The following is a 22511-nucleotide window of genomic DNA, read 5'->3' as shown; positions in this document are numbered from 1 at the left end:
ATGCTGTAGGCCTGTCAGTTGCTCTGTCCTGGTGCTGCCTGGGGGCTGAGGAGCTCCTAGTGAAGGTTGTAAGTGTGTGGCTACCCCCTGGGAGAGATACCTGCTTAGTTACGGCTGCAGTTATCAGAGGAAAAAGACTTTCCTGACAAACAGAGGGTAAAGCAAAGCTCCTATGCAGAAATAACAACGGAAACATTCAAACTAGATCTATCTTTGTATCTACACTTATCTTTCCCCTTATTTCTTTTTGCTCTTCCTCCAGGCCAGGTTCAACATTTTCAGAGTCCATTGAAACTACAGCTTCCTTAGCACGAATGCCCCTCCCATCCAAAGTCTGAACGGTGCAGGTTAACCTCCGTAGCAACCAGAGTGGTTGTTCAGTCTGTTAACAGGATTGCCTAAAGCTATTAAGTCCCTTGAAACCTTAGGGCGAGGCTTCACATTTACTGCTATACTACTAACAGCTCCGCAACGCAGGAGAAGTCACTTGACAGCTGTTTATTTTTCATCTCAGGTATCACCGCCTGTGTTTGCTTTATGGCTGATGCAGTGTAACATGAAAGAACTGAGCAGGCATGGGAATATGACATGGGTTATTCAATGTGGGACAGAAGAAGCAAGGGTTCAAGGTGGTCTCTCATCTTTCCAAATGATGCACTCCAAGGCTGGACATAGCAAATTATTAAAGACCTATTGAATCTTCCAAACCTCTGACAAGTGCTGGTTGAGTTTGACACTGAATTGTTCTCTTTATACCTTTTCCCAATCCCTCGGTTTCAACTACCCAACCACATGATGTAAAAAGCATGGCATGCAAGAGATCAAAATGAAAGGGCCAAAGGTTAAATATCATTAAATTCTTTCTCTATCTTTTACCTTCCAATCCTGTAACTTAAAAGCAAGTTCAGTGACAGGAAGGTCATTGCTGCTACCTCATAAAGTACATACTGTGCTCTGTGGAAATACTCTTAATATCTCAATGTTGAAACTAATAAATCTGATGCAAATAGATAGTAAGTAAATTGAATATTAAACTATGTGAATAAGAGGCGTAGGCCACCATTCTTTTTAACCTTTAATGAGCTGGAGTGCTTTTACTAAAACAAAACAGAATCCGTTGGGAGTTCTCTGGTTGCCTAGTGGTTAGGATTCCGGGCTTTCACTGCCGTGGCCCGGGTTTAATCCCAGGTCAGGGAACTGAGATCCCGCAAGCCACGTGTCAAGACCAGAAAAACAAAACAAAACAAAACCCTCAAACAAACAGAAAAAAACAGAATCCCTTTAATTCTCCGAGGAAATTGGAGCCAGGAGGTCACCTGGGCATGGGAATACACACCGAGTAATACACATCCGTCATCTGGAGGAGGTTTTTGGTACTTCCATTCTCATGCATTTCAATAGCTTCTCGGCCCCATTCTTGTGAGCGGGGGTTCTTGGGGTACTCAGCATATGGGGACATCTGGAAATCCCCACTTTTGAAGATGAGCTTGCTTATGTCGTTTTTATTCTTTCTGCAAGGTAAAAAAACTTTGAAAATTGAAATAAGTTCTGTGAAGAAATGCTATCTGTGAAAGCACCATCTAGCTTTTTGCAAGGAAAATTAGACCTAAAGATACCACTATATTTTTTTGTAGCTGCCCACTGAGGAATGTTATTATTGTTGTTATTATTTTTAGTACTTGCCTATAAAAATGCAATTAGGTGCAAAGAAAAGATGCAAAAAAATCTTCCAACCCAAAGCGTCAGGTTATCGGGGATAGAGAGGACAAAGACAGCTGCAGTGGAGCAGATTTAGACTGTTCTGGGGGACAGAGATCGCTGCACCGTGGGGTCAGTCAGGGAAACAAGAGTCATAAATTCATAAGATGTTGCAGCGGGAAGGGCCTTTAGGATTCTTTAGTCCAGCAGTTCCCAACCTGCCTGAGGAGCTCTGGGGATGGGGCAACTCTGGCTTTGTGAAGGATGTGACTTGTCCTGGGGTCACAGTTTGCTACTAGTAAAGCTGGGGCCAGAATTCAGGCCTCCCAACTCCCTGGCCAGTGCTGTTGCACTGCATGAAGCTACTTCACAAACCATGAAAATAGTATGTTTTGTTTGCAGAGATGCCCACCTGTGTATATACCCATACAGATTCTCATGTCAGCGGGGCAGGAAAACCCTAGGACCAGTTCCCTAGTGGTGAGAGTTCTCTGACTGGAAACTGTTGGAGGATGTGTTATTCACCTTCTGTAATGGGCCTCAAATCAGACATTTTTAGTGGCATTTGTCCTCGGCGAGATAATCTGGAGTTTCCTCCCTCTACACCTCGCTTTCCTGTACGTAAATGTTCCAGGGAAGGCACCAAATCATTCAGGATCTTAAAACCAAATGTCCAGCACGGGGCTTAGGCATTGTCCCTTCTTACAAGTTGAGAACAGACCTGCCATTGTGCTGTTCCCTGGGGGCTGGAGCATCTTGTCTCAAACAATGACTTACTGACTTATAGTGACCTTCTCCCAGGGACCAGTAGTCACAGGCTCTCTTTCCCCAAAAGGTTACACCACCTGGCACAGGACACTGAGTGGATAGGAGGCTTCTATTTCCTGGAGCACTGAGTCTATCTCTCTAGCTCCTAGTCTCCTACCCAGAGTTTTACTTCCACTCACACAGTTTATCTCTGATGCTTCGATTGCAACGTTGTAAATGACAGGCATGGGCTGAACCATGAGGCCTGCGTCCCTGGATGGGTAGTTGGAGCATCTTTGCTCTCTGCAGTGTTCCTGGAGATAGAGGATATCTTAAAATGTCCTTCAGGTCAATGGTTGAAAAGATAACTTGCTATTTTATAGGTCCCCTCCATCTGCTACGTCAGGATAATTCCTGCCATTTATTATCATCTAAATCAAAAGTCTGAGTTTTCCCTTATCTGAATAACCACAGAGAAGGGAACCAATTCCTTTCTTTTTCTTCCTTTTCCAGTCGAAACCCAATCCCACTGCTGTCCAGGAAGCCTAGAGCCAAGTTTACTACTGTCTGCTCATCCACACGCCTGCCACCTCTCCACTGCTAAATATTCCAGGCAATCCCTTTCGTCTTTGTTTGCTTCGTAATTTTCCCATTTAAAGTGTAAAAGTCGGGCTCCCCTGGTGGCGCAGCAGTTAGGAATCTGCCTGCCAATGCAGGGGACATGGGTCCGAGCCCTGGTCCTGGAAGGTCCCACATGCCGCAGAGCCACTGAGCCCATGTGCCACAACTGAACCTGTGCTCTGGAGCCCGCGAGCCAAAGCTACTGAGCCCACGTGCCGCAACTACTGAAGCCCGTGCACCCTAGAGGCCATGCTCCACAACAGGAAAGGCCACCGCAATGAGAAGCCCGTGCACTGCAACGAAGAGTGGCCCACGCTCGCCGCCAACTAGAGAAAAGCCTGTGTGCGACAATGAAGACTCAACGCAGCCAAAACTTTTATTTAAAAAGTGTAGAAGGGCTTCCCTGGTGGCGCAGTGGTTGAGAGTCCGCCTGCCGATGCGGGGGACGCGGGTTCGTGCCCCGGTCCGGGAGGATCCCACATGCCGCAGAGCGGCTGGGCCCGTGAGCCATGGCCGCTGAGCCTGCGCGTCAGGAGACTGTGCTCCACAACGGAAGAGGCCGCAACAGTGAGGGGCCCGCGTACCACAAAAATAATATATAAATAAATAAATAAAAAGTGTAGAAGTCAATGGTTTTTAGAGTTGTGCAACCATCAGTTGTGCAACTTTGGAACAATTTCATCACCCCAGAAAGAAACCCCACACACCTTAGCCATTACTCCCCAGTTCTCCCCCTGCCTGCCCATCCAGGCCTAGGCAACCGACAATCTACTTTCCATCTCTATTTGATTTGCCTATTTGGGACATTCAAATAAATGGAACCATACATGTGTGGTCTTTTGTGATTGGCTTAATTCACATAGCATACTATTTTCAAGGTTCATACATGTTATAGCATGTTTCAGTATTTCATTCCTTTTTATGGCAAATAATATTCCATTGTATGGATATATCACATTTTGTTTATCTATCCATCAGCTGATGGATATTGGGGTTATTTTCACCTTTTGGCTATTATGAACAATGCTGCTATGAAAACTTGTGTACATGGTTCTGTGTGAACACCCGTTTTCATTTCTCTTGGTGTAAGAGTGGAAATGCTGGGTCAGACGGCAATTCTGCTTAATGTTCTGAGGAACTGCCAGACTTATTCGAAGTGACTACACCATTTTATGTTTCCACCAGCAGTGTCTGAGCGTTCTACTTTTCCCACATTCTCACTAATACTTGTTATTTTTTGGTTTTTGTTGGTTTGTTTTAGTAGTCATTTTAGTGGGTGTGAAGTGGTATCCGATGTTAGTTTTGACAGCATTTCCCTAATGGATAATGACATTGAGCATCTTTTCATATATTTATTGGGCATTTGTGTATCTTCTTTGGAGAAATGACTATTCAAGTTCTTTGCCCACTTTTAATTGGGTTGCCTTTGATAGGGACAGAGTAAAGGGACAAAACAGGTGATTAAATAGTTAATCCCACTAAAGGATAAGTAAAGAAAAAAGCATGGGAAACCCCTGTAAGTTAATGATCACTCAAGAAAGCAGGTTTACTTAACCACAAAACCAAGCTGGCTTGCTTAGCAACAAGACCATGCAACAGAAGCTTGAGACATGCCCCCAAACAGTAAAACAATGGTAAAATGAGACCTACATCCTGCCCAGTGAGGTCAGTAAGTTAATAATTCCTAGGACACGCTCCTTTGCATGCACTAAAAACAAACATACAGGGAAAACATGACATTATACTAAAACCTGAGATGATTTACCATTTTTAGCATATGTTACCACCCTTCTGCTTATTTAAATAGTGCCATGACAGCCCCCGCTTCACCATGTAGGGACAAGAAAACTCCCCCCGCCTGATGTGGAGGAGGACCTGATGATGGAAGCCTGACATCCACTCAACAATGGTCTTCTCCCCCTCCCCATTCTTCCTTTGATTATAAAACTGTAGCCCACTGAGTTCTTAGTGTGGCACCCTCTTGCCTGCAGGCTTGTAAACCTCACAAGCTTCCTATTCTGATAAATCACTCCTTATCTATCACTTTGCTGAATTTTTTCTGCACCAAGACAGAAGAACCTACCCTCTACTAAGTCCCAAAATGCATTCTGCGGTTTCACCTTTTTATTACTGAGTTGTAAGGATTCCTTATATATTTTAGATACAAGTCTTTTATTAGACATATGATTTGCAAATACTTTCTCCCCTTCTGTGGGTTGTCTTTTTCAGTTTCTTGACAGTGTTCTTTGAAGCAGAGAAGTTTTAATTTTTTTTTTTTTTTTTTTTTTTTTGTGGTACGTGGGCCTCTCACTGCTGTGGCCTTTCTCTCCCGTTGCGGAGCACAGTCTCCGGACGCGCAGGCTCAGCGGCCATGGCTCACGGGCCCAGCCGCTCCGCGGCATGTTGGGATCTTCCCGGACCGGGGCACGAACCCGTGTCCCCTGCATCGGCAGGGGGACTCTCAACCACTGCGCCACCAGGGAAGCCCGAGAAGTTTTAATTTTGATGAAGTCCAATCTATCATTTTCTTTTGCTGCTTGTGCTCTTTTAGTAAAAATCCCATTTGCTGTCCTTTTCTTTCCCAGATGGTACTACCTATCATGAATTTCCCTTTTTCCTTTTTTTTAAATGGTTCAGTCATTCATTACAATTTAATACTGTAAACCACCCCAGACATTCTTTAAAAGGGGTAAAAATGACCCTTGCTTAGCACAGGCAAAGCAGGAGAATTAAAATGTGGACTCTTGGCACTCACCTGCAACAGGTAACAATCAGCGCGACGCCCAGGATGAGTAGAAGCCCACCTCCTGCTGCCGCGATCACCACAGTGATAAGCTGATAGGCTAAACAGGTTTAAAAAGGAAAAAAGTAGATTGGAAAGAGGTAATGAATGAATAAAGGAATACCAAAAAATGGTCCCCTTCCCACGGCTACCCCATGCCTCAGCTGGTGACCACTTTTCATTTTCTGGGCCCCCAGCAAAGGCTGCTTGGGACTAGCTCTGCATTTTCTCAGTTGAAAGGGAACAGAATGTGCCATCCCCAAATATGTCTCTTTGGTATATTTATTATTTGGAGCTGATATTTTTGAGCAACTGCAGACACAGGAGAAACTCTGAAAACTGAGTATTAATTACGCATTTGTAAGGGAAATTTACATTAGAAAGAGGCTTGTACCAGGAAGAGAGCTAATACCAGAGATAACTTTTTCACCTGAGAGACTTATTTGCTTGGCACGCAACCTTTGTGTCCCAAACATTTCCTCTTCTCACTTTCCTGTAAATTGCATTTTCCCCTTTGAAGCCCTAGACCTCTGGCCCTTTCCTCAGCTCAAGAGGGTATATGAGCCTCAATCATCCGGCTGCCTTTTGAGTCTCATATCTTTGTGGGGCTCCCGTGTGTATGCGCATAATTAAAATTGTTTTTTCTCCTGTTACTCTGGCTTTTAATGGGAGTGGGGGTGTGTGTGTCAGCCAAGAATCTACAAGGGTAGAGGAAAAATGATTATCCCTCCCCTATACTATTTTGAGCAGAGTTTCTCTTTCTCAGCCACTCCTAGAATGGGGGCTCCCAAATTCTACCTGCAGACCAGCCCGATGACATTGTTACCAACCCACAATCAGAAGAGAAAAAGAAAAGAGATGCATACATTTTTCAAAAACTAAACTCTTTTGGGTTGTTTTTTCCCTAGTTTTAATACCTTCTAAAATTTGGTCCTTCCTACTTTTTTTCCTCACTTAATAGAGATGCATTTTATCTTGTGTAAATTATGCCTCCAGTAAAGCTGCTTTTTAAAAAGTAACTGGAGGGGGCTTCCCTGGTGGTGCAGTGGTTGAGAATCTGCCTGCCGATGTAGGGGACATGGGTTCGTGCCCCGGTTTGGGAAGATCCCACATGCCGCGGAGCAGCTGGGCCCGTGAGCCATGGCCGCTGAGCCTGCGCGTCCGGAGCCTGTGCTCCGCAACGGGAGAGGCCACAACAGTGAGAGGCCCGCGTACCACAAAAAAAAAAAAAAAAAAGTAACTGGAAAAAAAGAGAATATTTTCTTGGCTACTTCCCACCCTTGATGGTTAATTGTTTTTTAAAATTTTTGAATTGATGTAAAATTTTTAAAATTTGGTTTTAGGTTCTTACTTGATAAAATAAAAAGAAGGCAACCCTAGGTTAGATCCCACAATTTTATAAGAAATATTACCCAGAGTCTGGGAATCACTGTATAACCCATGCTAGAAACTGGGTAGCCTCAACACATACACATTGAATTTAATTACCAGAAATTAGCAGTCATATTAGCAAGCACATATCATATATAATAAACAATATTAAAATTTTAATTAATTGGTTTTATACCTATGTATTTCTGGAAAACATATTTTCAATAAAATCTATTAAATATTCAGATTGTTTTTTGCTGTGGAAATATGATTATAATTGTGCTCTCAGGTTGTAAGGTCCAGGATGAAAAAAAAAAAGAGCCAATGACCAGGTTTTCTATAGTAAATTAGGATGGAACCATACTCTCTAGGTATTCAGGTAAAGTCAAAGGATAATGCACAGAGCTGACAATGAGCAGACTGTGAAAGAAGAGCAAATACAAGTCATGCAACCATTTACCTGTCCTTTCTTGAAATATATAGCACAGAAACCTGATTACTATGAAAAACCATCAGTATTAAGATACCCAGGAAACAAAGCCAAACCAAGGAATGAGTTAATTCTCTCCCTCACCTCCTGACACATCTACTCAAGCTTCATTTTTTAAAAAGCGAGGACAAAAGACAAATCTCTTGAATTTGTCGACTTCACTTTATCTCCACCAACACTACCCTAAGCCACCATCGACTGCTGACCAGACAACTGTAATCACCTCCTAACTCATGTTCCTGTGCTCAGTCTTGCCCACTCACTCCAAAAACCAAATCTGACCGTGCCATTTCCCTGCTTCAAAAAACCTACAGTAGCTCCCTTTGTTCCTAACCAGAGACCAAAGTCTAGTTCTTGCTTTATTCCTCCACACCAAGTTCATGTTTTCTCACTTCCGGAAAAACAAGCGAGCAGTCATTTTATTTTATTTTATTTTTTTGCGGTACGCGGGCCTCTCACTGTTGTGGCCTCTCCCGTTGCGGAGCACAGGCTCCGGACGCACAGGCTCAGCGGCCATGGCTCACGGGCCCAGCCGCTCCGCGGCACGTGGGATCTTCCCGGACCAGGGGTCGAACCCGTGTCCCCTGCATCGGCAGGTGGATTCTCAACCACTGCGCCACCAGAGAAGCCCCGCGAGCAGTCATTTTAGAAGTGACCCTTGCAAGTTGCTGCAGCTGTGGCAGGTTCCCCTTTGAAACAAGCACCTGTGATGTGTCTAAAAAGAGACAAAGGCAGTGTAGACCAGTGCTTTCCAAACTATCTGTGATCAAGGACCAGTTCTTCTTGGCCTGTGCTTTTGGATATTATTTTTAAATGAAGAAAATAAAGTCTCATTTGTTCCTCTTGTCTTTCCCCCCAGGCACCAACTATCATGAATTTCCTTCTCTCCTTTTTTTAAGGCATCTACTGCAGACCAATACTTCCATAAAATACAACAAAGCTATTTATTTTACAAAGGATCCCATGCTTGGGTGTCACGGCCATGTCAGCGTAAATGATTCTAAGTGCTTACCCTCCGTTTCTGTATCATCTTGTTGCCATCCTGTCCCAGTTCACAGCTCCCTCACTTTGAGGGGTGCCGTGTTATGAGGTGGTTTGATATGATTTCAGGTCCCCCTTGTTTGTGACAAGAATGAAATTGTTTTTAAGAATGAAGTTATTGGGGAATTCCCTGGTGGTCCAGTGGTTAGAACTAGGCACTTTCACTGCCAGGGCCAGGGTTCAATCCCTGGTTGGGGAACTAGGATCCCACAAGCCACTGGGCATGGCCAAAAAAAAAAAAAAAAAAAAAAAAAAAGAATGAAGTTATTGTTTTGATATAAAAGTGAAAACGTATTTCAGGATGTCAGCATCCACATCTGTGGCTGCCGACAGCACTTACTAGTGCGGCTGGGGGCTTAATAAGAACCTATGAAGAAGCAACATGAACGAGGGGACATTTAGACTCTAAATACTCAGAGTTTGTGGGGACTCTTGTGAGTGTTCGGTCTGGACAAGGCTATCCTTTGCTGATCTAAATAGCTCTCCGAAGACCTTGGGGCACCAGCTCCTCCCATGGTAAAGGGGACTCTTCTACCGGTAGTGGTGGAAGCCGGGCAGTGCAGTGGCCTCACAAGGATCATCTTGCCTTTCAACCCGAGTGTCTTGATTCCCTAGCAACATGCTCTGGAAACAAGGATTGTGGTGTTTGCACTGATAGTTGGAAACCTGCTGAACTGTCTCTCCTGAGAACCAACTTGTTGAAAGGTACACCTCAATTAAGTTTGGACTTTATTCCTTCCATCTCCCCTTTCCTGGAACAACAGTGTGATAAATATGTGATTAGTTTGGACTGTTATTTCTTTATTGACTTATTAAGAGACGTCCTGTATGCTACAGCCTTGTGAAATTATAATTCCCACAGTCAACCTGTGTTAAATAAAATGTTGGCAAAGACCACCTCTTGGTTTCTGAGCATAATTTGCCCCCTTGAAACAAAACACACTGATATACACAAGTGCTTCTCAAACTTTTCCTGCACACCTGACTCACCCAGAGGACTTGTTAAAACTCAGATGCCTGGTCCCCACCCCAAGAGATTTGATTCAGCAGGTCTGGGCTAGGCCAAGAGGTTGTATCTCCAGTAAGCTTCTGGGGGATGGAGACTGCGAACTGGAAGGCCAGACCTTGGGTGGCACTGGCTTAAATTATGTAGGAGAGGAAAGAAGCCTGGACTGAAAGCCGAAGACCTCAGTGCACATGAGCACAGAGAAACCGCCTGGGAGGGAACTCACAAAAACGTTCACAGACTTTAGCACTGCCTCGGGTAATAATGGACTGGTACTTTCTTCTTCATGTTTTTCCTCTATTTCCCAAATTTTATTCATGTGTTTATATAAAAACACAGATACACACAAACTCCTCTAAATCTAGAAATTGTATGTGTATATGTGTACATATATAATTTACTTTATACACATACATTTTTTAAAGAGTCATTTGTTGTTCTTTGGCAGTCATGTCATTGGAAACTTGTAATAAGCTTGTGGACTATATAACCCACAGATCTTTTTTCTCATACCTATGGTCAAGTCAGCTCATGAACTACAACTGATCTTTCACACTTGAGGACTGACTTTAGATTTACTATGAGGCCACATGATGATGTACAGTGCGTGGGACTGTAAATCAACCCCTACTGTAACGTTCACTAGTCCCGTAGGTTCCCTGAATGTTTGTTTATTACGGTGAGAAGGAAGGCCATGTGTGCTGTCTTAGGTTCGTCTGTCCTATCCTTCCTACTATGAAGAGATCCTGCAGAATGATGAACCTGGAATTCTTCACTTACTTTGTCTTGGACATTTGCTGACATTTTACCGTCTTTCCCAAGCAATGGCTCTATCTTTACGTTATTCTTCTTGTGGTTTGATCATAGGTTGACGTTGCTGTGATCGCTGTTGCCATTTTTCATTAAACCCACCCATTCTGGGCCTTAGTCTTTCCCGGAGGCTATATTTGTCCTTGCTTATATGCTTATTTGGATGGAGTCTACAGGACTGTCTGCTCAGTCAACCCCCTTGTGGAAACTGTCCACCCCCCTCCACATGCAGGGTACAGTGGGGTGGTCATGCTTATTATACAAGTAACACCCCTCCCCAGCCATAGGGGTTTGGTCTGGGAGTAAGCACAAGATCCAAACTGGATCAATTAGTTCCTTCCCAGGAATCTCACGCTGGAAGAGAGAAAGAACCTTCTATTTCAAAATGACTAAGCCAGTGACGCGCACTCGAAGCTCTTTGGTGGGCCTATTTTCCATTGTGAGGCAGAAAGCCTGTGCACAGACCCACAGCACCAGTAGAGACGGGGATGAAGACGGATCCATGTTAACGTGTGCTCTGAAAAGAAGGCGCCAACCTCCTGTTGCTGTGACTCTCCACAACTCCCTGATTCTTGCCATTCCTGATGCTGGAATTCCATGACTTACCCCAGGAGCCTTCCAATAAACCATCTTTGTTGTTCAAGCCAGCTAGGTTTATTTATTCCAGAATAACCTTAGTCAATTGTGATATTGATTTGTAAGAAATACGTATCTGTTCCAGGTCCTTGTTCCAAGCACAGCTCCTAAAACCCTGGGACTTTCCTAAGCCTGGAGAGCAAAGGTGTCTTTCGTTATGTTAGTGAGGTGAATTTTGGAAAGCCCTTAGGAAACCCCTGGATGGAGGGTTGGTTGCCAGGGAAACCAAACTCGTGATTAGCGGGTTAGAACTGTCGGTCCTACCCCCCTAACCTCCTGGGATGGGGAGAGGGGCTGGAGACTGACTTCAGTCACCAACCGCCAATGATTTAATCAACCGTGCCTGTGTCATGAAGCTGCCATGAAAAGCCAGAAGGATGGGGTTCAGAGAGCTCCAGGTTGGTGAACGCTGGGAGGTGAGGGGAAGGTGCCGCGCTGGGAGAGGGCATGGACGTTCCGGGCCCTTCCCCCAACCTGGTCCTGAGTATCTCTTCCATCAGGATGTTCCTGAGTTCTATCCTTTCATAATAAACTGGTAATCTACTAAAATGTTTCCCGCGTTCTGCGAGCCAGTACAGCAAATTGATGGAATGCAGGGAGGGGGTGTCACTGGAACCTCCATCTACAGCCGGTTGGTCAGGAGCACAGGTGACAACCTGGACGTGGGATTGGTGTCCGCTGGGAGACTGGGGTGGGGAAGTCTTGTGGACCCGAGCCCTTAAGCTGTGGGATCTACCTGGAGATAGTGTCAGAATCGAGATAATTGGCTTCGTGATGTGGAAAAACACACATCGGAATTGATGTCAGAATTTTACCAACCCGTAGGCCTTCCTTTTAAACCCGTGAACTCATTACAGACCTTTCTAGGTGGCCACATTCGTTTTATTTTAAAATTCGTTTGGTTCTCTCCCTTTCCCCTCACTGTGCTCATTAGTGATGTGTGGTTAGAATTCTGCCTTTTAAATCTTTCCACTCCTCTTGCATCACCTTTCCTTTAAAACCCGGTTCACAGCATTCTTTTTTTTCCTCTGTACCTCTTGAAATTTGCCTTTCGCACATCTACAGGCTGTAGTGTGGCCATAACACTCAAGAGTAGGTACAGGGCAGCATTCCCCTCTCCCAAGGCTGCTTCCTTTCAGTTCCGACACAAAGTGAGTTGTTTGCTTTTAGCTGCATGAGACTTCCAGCTGACTTCTGGATAATTAACGATCTCTTCGTCCTCCTAAGCAGTTTGTTACGAGCAACTCTTGTCAACACATAGCATTTCCACTGGTTTGAGTTCTAAGCCCAATGTAACAACAAGGTGAAGAACATTATAGGACACTTTCCACACCTGCCACCAGACTGTGGGGTGGGAAGACATGGCAGGAGGATCTTTAAGGTGAATGTCTGGTTTCACTGGAAGAGGATGAAGAGGCCCAGACACGAGGAAACAGACTCCATGTCCCCACTGGCTGTGTGAATCGCCACTGGAGAGACGCAGGACATCCGAATGGAAAGGATGACCTACAGAAGGACGTGGTGCGGATAAGAAGGAGGGATGGATAAAAATGTCTGCGGCCTGAAAAAGGTAATCTAGGAAAATTATGTGTGTTCTACCATCACAGAGTGACAATGATCACAAACAGAAGAATGGCTTAGAGGATGGGACTGTAAAGAAAGATTTAAAATTGATGATAAGAGGGGAGTGGTAAGTAAATTATGATATATCCAGAGAGTAGAATTCCACAGAACTATCAAAAGTGGCCTTATAGGGCTTCCCTGGTGGCGCAGTGGTTGAGAGTCCGCCTGCCGATGCAGGGGACACGGGTTCGTGCCGCGGTCCGGGAATATCCCACATGCCGCGGAGCGGCTGGGTCCGTGAGCCATGGCCGCTGAGCCTGTGCGTCCGGAGACTGTGCTCCGCAACGGGAGAGGCCACAATGGTGAGAGGCCCGCGTACCACAAAAAAAAAAAAAAAAGTGGCCTTATAAAATTATGTAAATGAAAACACTGCACAGTTGACTAGGTTTAAAGGCAGGTTACAAAACAGTTTATTCTGTGAGACCCAATCTGTGTTAAAAAGACACACACATACATACCTCTGGTATACTGCTTCCCAAACTTTGATATGTATACAAATCTGCATATTAACCAAATCTAGGGGTCTGGTTAAAATTCAGATTCTGATTCAGTAGGTCTGTAGCGGAGAGGCCTGAAATGCTGCATCTCTAACAAGGTCCTAGGTGCTGTGGTTTCTGCTGGTCCTATTGACCAGCGTGAGTAGCAAGGATATATACACCAGGGTATTAAGAGTGATGAGTTCAATGGGTGATAAGGCTTTATTTTAGTTTTCTTCTTCCCTTGTATCTATTTTCTAATTAATTTGGGTTAAAGAAGGAAAATCAACGGGCATGTGTTGTTTTTACGTTATGAAAAGACAAAATTCACTTACTTTAAAAAGAGAAAAAAGGTGAAGCAAACCACAAGGTCATGAGAGATATAATAAAACTGTGAGGAGGAGCCTCTATACAATTCAAGGGAAGGAGGAAACACGCACACCTAAAAAAGGCTGGAGGGGCAAAAAGGGGAAGTGAGGGACATTGCGACAAGTCTGTAAGAATTCTGGGGCCATCGGACGAGTGGCATCCGAGGACGGGACTGCTGGAATCTGCGGCACAAAGAGGCATATTTTACATGGCAAGGAAATTAAAACGAGCAGTGATAAGACAGGTGCAGCCCTGCACTGCCTGGTGTGGGCAGCTTTGCCAGGTGCACAGAGGGGTCCAGCTGGGCCCGCACCGCCTCAGGGACTCAGGGACTTGAGAGGAGAGCTTGTCCTGCCGGCTCCAGTTTGAAGGATATCCTCTGTGAGGAGCGACGGGTGAAATCTGGGCACCACTAGAAAGCTAATAGGGACTTTTGGAAAGGCAGGTCAGAGGTTATGCCTGCACCCAGAATGTATTAGAGCTGGGTGACTCCCAGGAATGTAGGCCTGAGGGAATCGCAGGGCCACGTGCGTGGCTGGACAGAGCTGGGCTCCCTGTCTCACGGGGCTTGGGCAGCAGAGTGTGTGTCCCCAGAAGCCTGCAGAGAGCAGTGCTTCTTTTCTATAAAAGATCCAGCCCGAGCCAGACCTCCAAGAAGGCACTTAACTGTCTTTGGTGGTGACAGCAGAAGGGACGGGGGTGTGTGGTGAGAGCTCTGCTATTTGGCACAAAACACTGAGTGACAAGCCACAGAATTCACACAGTGTTATCACCATAGGTGGGGATGAAATTCAGGTGCTCCGGATTCCTTAACCCACACCAGGGCTGATCTGAGACGGCAGAGAAAGGGGGGCCGTTGGCAGGTGCTATTTATTACCAGTGACTATTAATTGCTTTGCAACACTGACACTAAGACTGATATCAAAGTCGTAAAGTGGTATTCACACCCTCAGAGTTAAACAGTCACCCACGAAAGGTGGCCGGGAGCTAGCCCTCCAGGCTGGAGTCTGCCCTCTGCTGGACATCATCGTGATGACTCGGATAAAAGGGAGCAAAAATAAGTCTCAGGAACAGAGAGAAATTCTGCTACTTCCAAGACCCCGACCCACATAACGCGGAGACACAGGAACTCACAGAACAGTCAGTGGATGTAGTGGTATATCCTCTCCACATATACAGTAGTTAATGATCTCTGAAAAGCAAATCACTCACTGCCACTTAGAACAATGCCCTGCAGCTCACTCCCCTTTCCTTCAACCCTTTCTAGGGCTTTTCCCTGTATCCATTTTCACTCTTCCATTTCCTGAGAAATAGGAAGCATTTTCTAGTAAAACCTATTTAGGGAGCTGTTTGACTACAAGCAGGTTAGAAGTACTGGCTCATCCTATGAGAGGCCTGTCAGGGCCAACGGGCCCCGGGAGGACCGGCAGGTGGGCTCTCTCACCTCCTGCTCCCTACCCCGAGATGGTCACATCTCCACGCGCGTCACCTCGTCTCACTCACGCTCTTATAAAACCAAGTACGCCTGTGATATTGTGCCATAATAAGAAATATCTAGGGCTTCCCTGGTGGCGCAGTGGTTGAGAGTCCGCCTGCCGATGCAGGGGACACGGGTTCGTGCCCCGGTCCGGGAGGATCCCACGTGCCGCAGAGCAACTAAGCCCGTGCACCACAACTACTGAGCCTGTGCTCTAGAGCCCGCGAGCCACAATTACTGAAGCCCGCGCACCTAGAGCCTGTGCTCCGCAACAAGAGAAGCCACCGCAATGAGAAGCCCGCGCACCGCAACGTAGAGTAGCCCCTGCTCGCCGCAACTAGAGAAAGCCCGTGCACAGCAACGAAGACCCAACAGAGCCAAATAAATAAATTAATTTAAATAAATAAATAAAATCAGTAATAATTTAAAAAAGAAATATCTATCTAGTCTTCACTTCCTGCCCCATTTCTGGCATAAGAGCTTTTAAAACACTTGGAATTTCTGACTGACGGGGTGAGAGAAGCATCTCTTGTTAAATAAAGTCATGTCTACTTGTGGTCTAGTAAACTTAGAATATGGACTGTCAGCAGATTCTATGGAATGAGGGACAAAGCTGCCCTAAAATACTGAGTGTTACTATTCCTGCTACATCCTATATCCCAGAATTTCTTTCAATAATTTTGAGGGTGACTTTAATTTCTCAGGTCTCAGTATAAGAAAATGTCAGTGAAAGTAATCTGGAATGAATCCTAACCCCTTCTCTCAAAGAAGTGAATTAACTGTGAAACTCACCACGTGCACAGTCACCGCCACTCAACCCTCTTGTACCCGGGAGCACAGACGTCAGCTAGCAGCAGGGGACCCCCCCAGTCTGCATCCAGCCCTGACCCCTGCCCCGAAGATGCTGGTCTAAACGGCCCCACGTTCTCCTCTGTCCTCTGTCCTCCTCACGGCAGCCCGACTTGATTTTCTTGATCAAACTGCTTTCCCGCTCTAAGACTCTTGCTAGTGCCACAGTGGCTACTGATTAGAACCTAAACTCTCAGACTCCATCGAAAGTCCCAACAGTTTGGTCCCCACATCCTCTGCCAACCTAATCCCCCATTCTCCGCCTTCCTCTCTTTCTGTCCTTAGCCACACCCACTTACACACTGTCCCTGAAAACCACGGGCCCAAGCTGCCCCAAGACCTTTGTTTAGGTTGTTCCCTCTGCCTGGATTCCTTCTCCCTCCATACCTGCCGGTCAAAGTCTTCCCAAACCTCCAATTCCATCCCCTCCAAGAAACTACCCAGGAGGCTCTTCTATTCTCCTTGGGTGTGGTCCCTCCCCCTCTGCCTCAAACCTCACGCCTAATGTACTGATTAACACTCCACAATCAGGCTATTTAGGAAAGTGTTTATCTCCCCTACGAACCTCCAGCCCCTGGAGAGCACTCTGCTTTCCTCCCAGCACAGGAGCTGGGAAGACAGCAGATGTGAACTGAGGACACGAGGAGGGGACAGACACCCTGCGTGCCAACAGCCGTGCCAGCCCTGCCCACGCAGAACTCGGGACTTCTGCATACTTACGGTTTCCACAGTTGAGACCACCGAGGCCGAATGGGCAACTGCAAGTCAACAAAGAAAAAGAATTAGTTTCAAATATCAAAAGAAATAACTGAGGCAATTTACCTAAGTAACTTCTATATAAGGTTTGGAACAAATTCATCAGAATAAATGAACACGGAGCCTACCTCATGCAGGTTTCATTTTCAAGCCTATATCCATCTTCACAGGCTGAAAGAGAAAAGGAAAATCCAGGAACGTGTCTATTGACTTCCCTTGGTCCAAACTGACAGTTAATAAAACCAGCCACCCTAAAGGCCACAACAAAATTCTAGATCCAGCAGGCTACAAACAGCTTTAGAATTACCTAAAACCTGGCCTAAATACTGTTGCCAGCTCAACTCAATTTTATCAAAAAAATTCTTAACCTCTTAGTGATTCTCAATTTCCCAGCTATAAAAAAGAGGATAATAATATCTGTTTTATAGTTTCTTGGAGGAGATTAAGTAAAATAAGGCATGCAAATGACTTAGAGCAGCACCTAGCACATACTAACTACTAACTGTTTGTAGCTGTAATGATTATCCAACATATGCAATTATTTTTGGAAGTTCTCCATGGCCCCTGTGTAACACCCTTCCGGAAACACAAAGACAAGCGCTTCACCTTCTTTAATGTAAGTCAAACCTTTAACCAGCTGTTGGCTCCATCGACCCCCTTCCATGAGGAAGTGAGAGCTGTGACACCTCCAGAGCCATGGTCCTGGTGGGTGCCTCAGTTTCCGTAAAAGAATGCTCACCCTGTGGTCTGTGTAGTGGATTCTAGACATACCTAGAGGAGCCCTAATCAGCACATCACCCAAGACCATAGCTTTGAACCCTCTGGCAGTGCAGCTCATGGACCACTGCTTCACTGGAGGCCTGTGGGCCAGCCATTTCCCTGGAGCAGCAGTTCCTGAATTGATCTGATCACAGAACATTTTCAGCATTACAATGAGCTGACAGAACACCACGAGCTGTAATGCATGCTTGGATGAAAGTAGACAATAAAAAAAATCTCCTCTCGGACAAATTCACTGCAGCAAAGGAATGACAGAAATTTGATTCATGATTAACGTATGCCATGCGCTGCATACAAGAATCACAGGTGAGAAAAGGTACACAGCGTAGAGCAGTGACCTCTGGACAGACAGCACACACGCTGATGGTGAGATGTGAGTGCAGGCAGCACACGTGGCTCAGAGGCTGCACGCCCTGCGGGCTGGGATGGGAGATCTCTCACAGACCTCCCGCATCCTCCCTTAAGGATCGGTGCATAATAATACCAACTACGGAGATGGGCTTAACTTTCTTCTCCCTTCTATTTTCTAATGTTAGACACTAAACGTTTCTAGTGTCTACTTTGTTGTCATAGACTATCGATATATCACTAGAGTTTTGCGGAATGGTTTGGAAAATACTGTTCTAAATAATCTAAATTCTCTCACAGCAGATCAGGAGAGCTGTGAGCCTGCACTGCACTGTTTGGCCCCCTGGAATCACTTTTCCTGAGCTACGACGCTCTCTTTATTAAGGGCAATCTATTACTAGCAGCAGCCCCAGGCAAGCCCCTGGGGTATTTATCACAGGCTGTCATGGACCACGTTGCCACAATACCACTCAGTAACCTCGTGACATGGATATGCTCCAGAGAAACTTCTCTTGGGTCCTGGGGCCTAGAAAAATGGGTATGGGCCCAAAGAACTGTACTTTATTTGATGGTCGCCACTTCTTTCAAAATCACGTTTCTCTCTGCCTCAGCGTCCAGGAAGCTCAGAACTTGAGTAAGTGGCCTACCTTTAGGAAACATGAGGGAACTTAAGGTATATCTTTCTGCATATATTCATTTTCCTTCTGGCCTCAACAAAGTAGTCATTTTACTTCTCCTCCAACCTGATTTACCTTTTAAATTAAATCTCATTTTGTTACAATGAATTTTCATTAGGCACTTCAAATCTTTTTTGCAACAAGGTAGAGCATAATCATATCCCACTTCAGGGAAGAGAAATGAGGTCCCTCTCTCAAATCTTTGATACCTTTGAGTTCTCTGAGTTCTCTGAGCTGGCCTTACTCAGCTGGGGCCTTCTCTAAGGAACAAGCTGAGACCTCCTGTCTCCCTGGCATGGAAAGCACCATGCCTTGGCAGTCCTTGTGCTGTGGCCGGGTCGTGGGAGCAGGGGAAGCCGCCCCTGGATGACCCATGGCTCTGTCTGCAGAGCAGCTACACAGGGACTGCTGGCATCCCAGTGACTCTTCCCCACCCATCTCAGCACTGAGGCAGGCTGATGTCACGCTGGTCTGTTCTATTCTGAACACTTCTTCCTGGAAATATTTTACATCACATCTACCCACCCAACCCTCATCTGCTGGGTGGGAGCTTTCCACCCTGTGGCTGTCATCCAGCCAGATGTAAGGTCCATCTGTTGTCCTGCCTATGAGCTGACGCACTGGGCTGTTTTCACTTAGCTTCAGATGTGGCCTGGCTCCCTGGTGTAATGATATTTCCTTATTTCAGATGGGCTCATTCAGTCATTCATCAAAGACTGAGTGCTACCGTGGGCCTGGCGCTACTCTAGGGGCTCTTGGAGGGAAACCTTGTCATAAGGCACTCCAGTGCGCCTTAGGATCCAGCTCCTCATCTCCAGGCCCTAGAGGGACCCTGACCCGCAGAACACTGAAGATGAAATGAATGGGCGACAGCCAGCATATACACCCAAAGTGGGCTTCCCCTATTGATATGGAACACAAGCAAATTTGAGCCTTCTGGACTTTTAAATAAAAGGCCAGAAGTACATGGTGGAGTCTTCAGGGCTCTTTTTTTCCCTTGTAGGAAACCAAATGAAGACCTGCCAATCTTGTCCTATCATATATGCTGCCCTATCATCCAATTGTTCATTCAACAGACATTTATGGAACCCCATAATGTGCAAGTATATTCTAGAGACAGGCAGCCAAGGTATCTGCAGTCGAGTCAGAGAAAGAGACCTGCAAACAGGTGGCTGGAATTCATCAGGATATCTGCATGATGGAAGGAAGCTAAGACATCTACAGGAAGGACACCTACTTTAATTTTACATGATGCTTTGAAAGTCTGGTAAAGACATTTTATGTGAGACACTGAGAAGTTGTGTGTGTGTATACAATAAAGAACAATATGCAGTCGCTAATGTACAACTGTTAATTGCACAGATTTAGAAAACACACACCCACATGCCTTTATCCTTGATTTACACCAGGGACTGACCCCGGATTTGAGGTGTCCGAGAGGGTACTTCTTTTAACTACCCCTGTGCTCCAGCACCAGTGGCCAGAAGATGTCACCGTAACCCCTCAGAACCCAGCTGACCGGGCTGTGGCCCAAGGAGCTCCGGGATCCATTCATGGAGCTCTGATGGCCGTGGGTGAAAATCTAACCAACAGGATACTGCAGAAACCAGGCTGCATAGGGCCTCGGCCACAAGCCCAAAAGCTAACCACGGTTTTCTTATGCCGATTCTCTGGTCATTACTTGATAGACATAAGGTTTCCGGTGCCTGTGTCACTGCATCTGGTAAATCTTTGACAGCTCTGCTATTGCTAATGCTAGTCTGTAAGCGACACAATTATAGAACTACTGATTCGGAAAGAGAGGGAAGTGACTCATGCCAGCCAGAAGCAAAGGTGGCAGGGCTGCTCTTGAGGCCACCTGAAATTGCAGAGGCACTGCGTACAGAAACGACTGCCCCACGTAGCCACATGGCCTCCAGCACACATGGACGTCAGCAGAGGTTACCTTGACACATGAAGTGGGCTCAGTGTCCCAGTTTCTAAGACGGGCCAGGAGCACTTTGCATGAAACCAGATAAAAGGGAACTAAGAAGCATCACCTCTGTATCAAAGCAGCAGATTGACAGGGCACTGAGAAGCGCTGTGAGCTTCAGAATCAGGCCTGCTGCCCCAGAGAGTAGGGCCCCCTCTTCAAACCCCACCCAGGGTCTGTGTGCAGAGCTGAGGAGGTGCACTTTCAAAGCACTTACGTCAGAGGGTCTGAAGCTCAGGATGAGAGCACTGCCCTGAAATGTATTTTTATCCTCTCCTCTACTGGGAAGTCCTGACAGAAATAAGTGGCATGTCACCTTTCCCCAGGATGCCATTTTTACTCAGATTCCAGTACATCTGTCACCACCAGGCATTGACTGAGCAGGAAAACTGGGCCATACACGTTCTCATGTGATGCGAGGCCTAAGGCTACATGATGCCTTTATGTTGCTAGTTTTCCTGTGATCACGAACTGCAGCAGGGTTTTGTAAGTCAGGGTACCCAGTGCTCTGGACTTGAATTCATTTTATTTTAAAGCAGTATTCTTGCACTGCACTCACTGACCAGCCTTCGTCTCAAACTGGATGAAGTTAATCCTCACCTAAGAGATTAGCAGAATTAGGTTTCTGCCTTGAAACCTTTAAAACCAGAACTCATTGGTTCAACAACAACCTGGGTAAAATACAAGAGCAAAGGCTGATGGCTTACAAAGTACCTCCGTAACCACTGCCCTCTTTAATTCTCAGAATATCCAACGAAGTATCATTGCACCCATTTCACAGAAGAGGAAACTCAAGCTCAGCGAAGGAAAGTGACTTGCCCGAGATGATACAGGAGGGGCAGGCAGAGTGGCTCTGACTCAGGCCTCCTGGGCTGCCAGCTACCACTAAAAGGTACAGCCCTGCTTCCGTGCTGGTATTTTCATTTTAAAAGATTAGCAGACAATAGAATAAAGCTTTGGGAATTAAAACAGTAATTCTTCTAATTTCCTCTAATTAGGAGGAGAAAAAAAAAAAAAAAAAAGGCCTGGCCACCCCAGGCATTCCATTCTCTTTTCTTTTCCTTTGAATCTGGTTGGCCAGACCAGCAGGTGCACCAGTCAGAGATAATGCTATTATTCCAGGGAGATAACATATTCAACTCTGCTGGGAGCCAAATAACTAGAACCGGTTATCCCCAGATTAGAACAGTCACACCTAGAGCAGAGAGAGTACCCCAGGCAGAGAAAAGCACCTTCCCCGCCCCCCGGGCCACAGAACCCCAGACCGGCGGTACCTCGGCAGGAGTGGTCCATCTTGTTGAACTGGAAGTAGCCAGACTTGCACTGGCACAGCGCGACCCCGTCCAGATCGGTGCAGATGGAGGTCTCTCTGTCACATTCTGGAGTCTTCCGCTTGCACAAGCTGCCCGCTAGAATGGAAAAACAAGACAGTGAAACAGAACAAAACCTCCTCCACGTCGAACACTAAGAGGCGTGAACTTTCTGTTTCAAGAGGCTCGGAGAACAGTTTCCAAAAGAGCCTGCGTGGTGCATCGCTCCCCTCAGAGGGCACTTCTGCACTGCCTCCTGTCGCTCCTCCCCTGGTCGGCCCCCGGGTCTGTTAGTAAAAGTTCACGGGGCAGAAAACAAACCCAGAAGAAACGGGGTGCCGCCGCCAACTCCAGCGTCCCCTGCAAACACAACCCTCGACGGGCGGGATCCTCTGCACCTTCACGCTTCAGGGCTGCAGGGGAGAATCGGCACAAACCCAGAAAGCGTGACCCGCTCTCGTAGGAAGAAGGCCCGTCTCGGCTGAGGTGTGGCCCGGCTCTGTGTCTGTCTGGCCTAAAGGGACGCAGCGCCTGCTGTGGAGGGTAGCCTGCTGCCCAGCGGACTGACTCCGAGGAGAGGTGTGGAAGGCAAGCTGGGCTGTATGTGCTCTGTCACTGTCCGCCTGCCCACTATATGGACGCCGGCCTGGGGCTTGCCTGGCTCTGGTTTCG

At 46.3% G+C, this 22511-nt stretch overlaps 1 protein-coding gene across 2 annotated transcripts in view; it reads right to left on the bottom strand.

Annotated features, from left to right (window-relative positions):
* The window catches only part of HEG1 (heart development protein with EGF like domains 1), a 90202-nt gene that overhangs the window by 6360 nt on the left and 61331 nt on the right, over positions 1-22511 (bottom strand). For both annotated transcript variants that reach the window (XM_067034402.1, XM_059064334.2), the window contains exons 13-17: positions 21804-21938; positions 16881-16923; positions 16717-16754; positions 5822-5909; positions 1337-1511 (exon numbers count right to left, since the gene is read on the bottom strand). In XM_067034402.1, coding sequence (XP_066890503.1) covers positions 1337-1511; positions 5822-5909; positions 16717-16754; positions 16881-16923; positions 21804-21938 — 479 coding nt within the window. The remainder of the gene's footprint in view (positions 1-1336; positions 1512-5821; positions 5910-16716; positions 16755-16880; positions 16924-21803; positions 21939-22511) is intronic.

Source organism: Kogia breviceps, chromosome 5 (genome assembly GCF_026419965.1).
Source record: "Kogia breviceps isolate mKogBre1 chromosome 5, mKogBre1 haplotype 1, whole genome shotgun sequence".
Lineage (NCBI taxonomy): Eukaryota > Metazoa > Chordata > Mammalia > Artiodactyla > Physeteridae > Kogia > Kogia breviceps.
The sequence above is the reverse complement of the archived record's forward strand: the minus strand, read 5'-3'. Positions and strand labels throughout refer to the sequence as shown.